At 37.7% G+C, this 4,016-nt stretch overlaps 1 protein-coding gene across 1 annotated transcript; it reads left to right on the forward strand.

The window, feature by feature from the left end:
* Window positions 1-1,710: 1,710 nt before the first annotated feature.
* LOC120068300 (fasciclin-like arabinogalactan protein 10) lies at window positions 1,711-3,142 on the forward strand. Its single transcript, XM_039020021.1, has one exon. It carries the CDS (start codon window positions 1,762-1,764, stop codon window positions 3,031-3,033), a length of 1,272 nt encoding a protein of 423 aa, XP_038875949.1. The 5' UTR covers window positions 1,711-1,761; the 3' UTR covers window positions 3,034-3,142.
* The last annotated feature ends 874 nt before the right edge of the window (window positions 3,143-4,016 follow it).

The following is a 4,016-nucleotide window of genomic DNA, read 5'->3' on the forward strand; positions in this document are numbered from 1 at the left end:
CTTTGCCTGACCGCTGTGCCTTGACGATTAACCGTTCGTCGTTCTGAGGGCCCTACTGTTTCCAATAGTTTCAAAATACAACAAATGACAAAGCAAGACTTAAAACTCTAATTGACTAGAAGCACAAGAGATACTACAAAAAAGAGAAGTAAAACCAACACAGTTAGTGTTCATATATGTTAACTCTGGAAAACTACATCTCCATATAGTTTTGGGCATACTTACAATTTCAAATATTATGGAGCTTTGTTTCTACAACCTTTTGCACAAAGAACAAGAGCATGTCTTACAAATTTTTTGATGAATAGATTTGATCTTGAGGAAAAGGTTTCATTTGTTGTATATGTAAATCCAAGTCCGTCGATAACCTAATCATAGGTCATGAAGGAAGGTGAACAAGTCCATTCAATTTTTGTTTTGCCTCACCTTATGCATATGCCTTAGGTCAGGTCGATCCCACGATGGAAGTAGTCACAACAAGCCTCCCATAGAGCCTCTTTGAGGTAGGCCTTAGCTAATTTATCGAGTAAATGAACAAATACCTATTTATATTACTTTTTTACGAATCAATTTAAAGACACAAATGTATATGACTTTTTTGTGTATGGTACAAAATGTTTGAATAACCACAAAATCTTAAAAACTAAAATAGAATAAAACATAAATTTCGTTTTAATATCATATCATATCGTTTCATTAATGAAATTTTCATTTAATGTAACATTATTATTTCATCAACAAATTTTGAGTTTTTTTTGAGATAATCAATTATATATATATATATAAAGTTGGAGAATTATCCCAACCATAGAAGAGGGGTCATGATGTAAGTGACACATTTGAGTGTCCCATAAGTCATAAGTGCATGAAATGGGTGGAAATTATTCTTTATAAAATATTAAGATGAATATTGAAAATAATTATATACATAAATATATAAAATAAAAAGAGAAAAAGCAGAAGGGATCCCATTCATTCAACTACCCTTCCACGGGACACAGCCTCTCACTTCTTCTCCAAAAACAACCTTCCATCTTCAATTTCCTATTTTGCCCTCCATTACATTATATAAAATGCATATAACCTTTGGACCTATGTTTTAAACTTTTAATTGTGTTCCCATACATTATTCAAATTTTGAGGTTAACTCTTGATTTTTGAAATCGTCTCCAGACCTATTCTGGATTATTTCTTCCCCCCCCCCCAAAAAAAAAACATTTGCAGTGTAAACTAAATTTTGACAACGAAATTTATAAATTTTCTTATATTTACCATTCTTTAGAAATGTTGTTATATATTTAAGTAGTTAATTAATAAGTAAAGCATCTGGAACAAAATACAAAATTTTTAAAATTATTCATAATGAAAAAGAAAAATTCCCACAAATAACAACAAACTTCAACGTTCTTCTCAGTTTACCGTTAGTAATGTGACCGTTGCTCCAAAAAAAACCATTTTAATAATTCTCCTCATGCAAGTAGTAATCTCAGGGACAAAAGCGTAATTTCGTCTAAAGTAAGAGAAAGCAAGAAGCCACCTCTGTGCCATACGCCAAGCACATAAACCACTTTTGTTATTTCCAGCTGTGTCCAAAAGCACACTCTCTCTCTTTTCTCATATTCCCCAAAATACCCCTAACTCTAGTTACCTGCCCCCTTAACCCTAGTTAACTAACTTAACCACTCTCTCTTTTATTACCCTTCTCCCCTCTCTAAACCCACACTCTTCATCCTCCTCTCTGTTTCTCCTCTCTCCTCTCCCATGGCGGCTTCCAAATCCCTTCTCCTCTTCCTCGCCTTCGCCACCGCAGCCGCCATCGTCTCCGCCCACAATATCACCGACATGCTCAAAGACTACCCTGAGTATAGTGATTTCAGCAACTACTTGCAGCAAACCAGACTCGCCGACGAAATCAACAGCCGTCAGACCATCACCGTCCTTGTCGTCTCCAATGGCGCTCTCTCCCCCGTCGTCGCCAAACATCCTCTCTCCGTTATCAAAAACCTCCTCAGTCTCCACATCGTCTTGGACTACTACGATCCGGCGAAACTCCACAAGATCTCCAACGGAACCACTCTCTCCACTACGCTTTACCAGACCACCGGCCATGCGCCTGGAAATCTAGGTTTCGTCAACATTACCGATCTCCAGGGCGGTAAGGTCGCATTCGGCTCTGCCGCGCCTGGATCTAAACTCGAATCCAGCTACACGAAGTCAGTTGTGAGTATTCCGTACAACATTTCGGTTATTGAGATCAGTGCGCCGATTGTAGCGTCGGGGATTTTGACGGCACCGGCTCCGTCGGCTTCCGATGTTAACATTACGGCTGCTCTTGAGAAAGCTGGATGTAAGACGTTTGCGTCGCTGATTGTTTCTAATGGTGTGATTAAGACCTATGAATCGGCGGTCGAGAAAGGATTGACTATATTTGCGCCGAACGACGAAGCGTTTAAAGCCGATGGAGTTCCAGATCTGAGTAAACTTACTAATGCTGAAGTTGTTTCGCTTCTTCTATACCATGCTCTGCCCGGTTACACTCCGATCGGAGCTTTGAAGACGACTAAGGATCCGATCGACACTCTGGCTACTGGCAGCGCCGGAAAGTTCGACATTACCACGACTACGGCCGGAGATGCGGTTACTCTACACACCGGAATCGGACCCTCCAGAATCGCCGATACAGTCCTCGACGCGACTCCTCTCGCTATTTTCAGCGTCGATAGTCTGTTGCTCCCTTCGGAGTTGTTTGGAAAGTCTCCTTCTCCGGCACCAGCACCAGAGCCTGTGAGTTCGCCTTCACCGACACCGTCTCTGGCTCCGAGTCCAAGCCCTAGCGCGAAGGCTCCATCTCCGTTCGCCGCGTCACCACCTGCTCCTCCGTCCGAAACACCGGAAGGTTCGCCGGCCAATGCACCCACCGCCGAGGCACAAACCAGTACTCCGGGAAGCTCAGCCGTCCACGTGAAAGGTTCCGTTATCGTCGTTGTCGCCGCCATTGCTACCACTATGATTTCCTCTCTTTTCTTGTACTAAATCGTCATTTTACTCTATCAGCAGTCTCTTCTTTTTAGTTTATTTTTAATTTTTTGGTACTTTTTTTTTTATATAATTTAATTTTGAATTTATTAGTATTTTCTGGATACACCTTTGTAGAGAGAGAGTGTGTGTAGTGGTGGGGCCCGCTGGCTGCTGGTTTGGTTTGGAGAATGAGCTGTTTATTTTACAATTTTTTTTTAATGTTCAGTTATTTTATTTCATTTTGACTTTAGTGATTATGTTTAACAAGCTACACTAAAATTTCTAACTACTAATTTAAGATAAGAGTTCAATTAAATTTGGAGTGTGATTATATATCTTAATTTTTATGAAAAATTATTCTATAAAAATTCAACATCTCTTTAGCGCATGATACAGAGTCTAACAATAACAAACAATTATTTTGAAAGAAAAATCTTAACAGAAAATAAAGATTGTGTATCCTAGAAAATTCTCTATACAACTAAACTAAAGAACCCAAAAAATTTAAACTTATTAAGTTACAAAATCATACTATATCAATATTTCAATAATGTTGAAAGTTAAAATTTGACAAATTTGAATTAGATTTGAGTTAGAGTTGAGTATTTTTATACTCAGTTATTTATGCTATATTTTATTTTATTGTTTGAAAATGTTATATCTTATCCTCACTAGTTGGGTGAGGTAAAAAAAAAAAAAAAAAAAGTATTTGTAATTATAATTTATATAATTGATGAAAGCGTCGGTGTGTTGTGTCGAAATATTGGAATTGTAAATGTGATAGCGTGGGGTCCACATTGGTTTCTCGAATTTTTTGTTGTAGTTTATGATCTAATCGAAACGGTGTGTGGGATCTTTCCAGAACTTTTGACCATTATTCTATTTATTTTTGTTTTATTTGTTTTATTTTTTAATTTTTCGTCTGCGGCGAATAGATTTTTCTCGCCATTTAAAGAAAAAACAAGTTATCTTCAAAATAATAATGGGATGTTAAAATT

Source organism: Benincasa hispida, chromosome 12 (assembly GCF_009727055.1).
Source record: "Benincasa hispida cultivar B227 chromosome 12, ASM972705v1, whole genome shotgun sequence".
Taxonomy (NCBI): Eukaryota; Viridiplantae; Streptophyta; class Magnoliopsida; order Cucurbitales; family Cucurbitaceae; genus Benincasa; species Benincasa hispida.

What these genes read in the sequence shown, in the direction of transcription:
- LOC120068300 (XM_039020021.1), top strand. Translation starts at nt 1,762, where the DNA reads ATGGCGGCTTCCAAATCCCTTCTCCTCTTCCTCGCCTTCGCCACCGCA.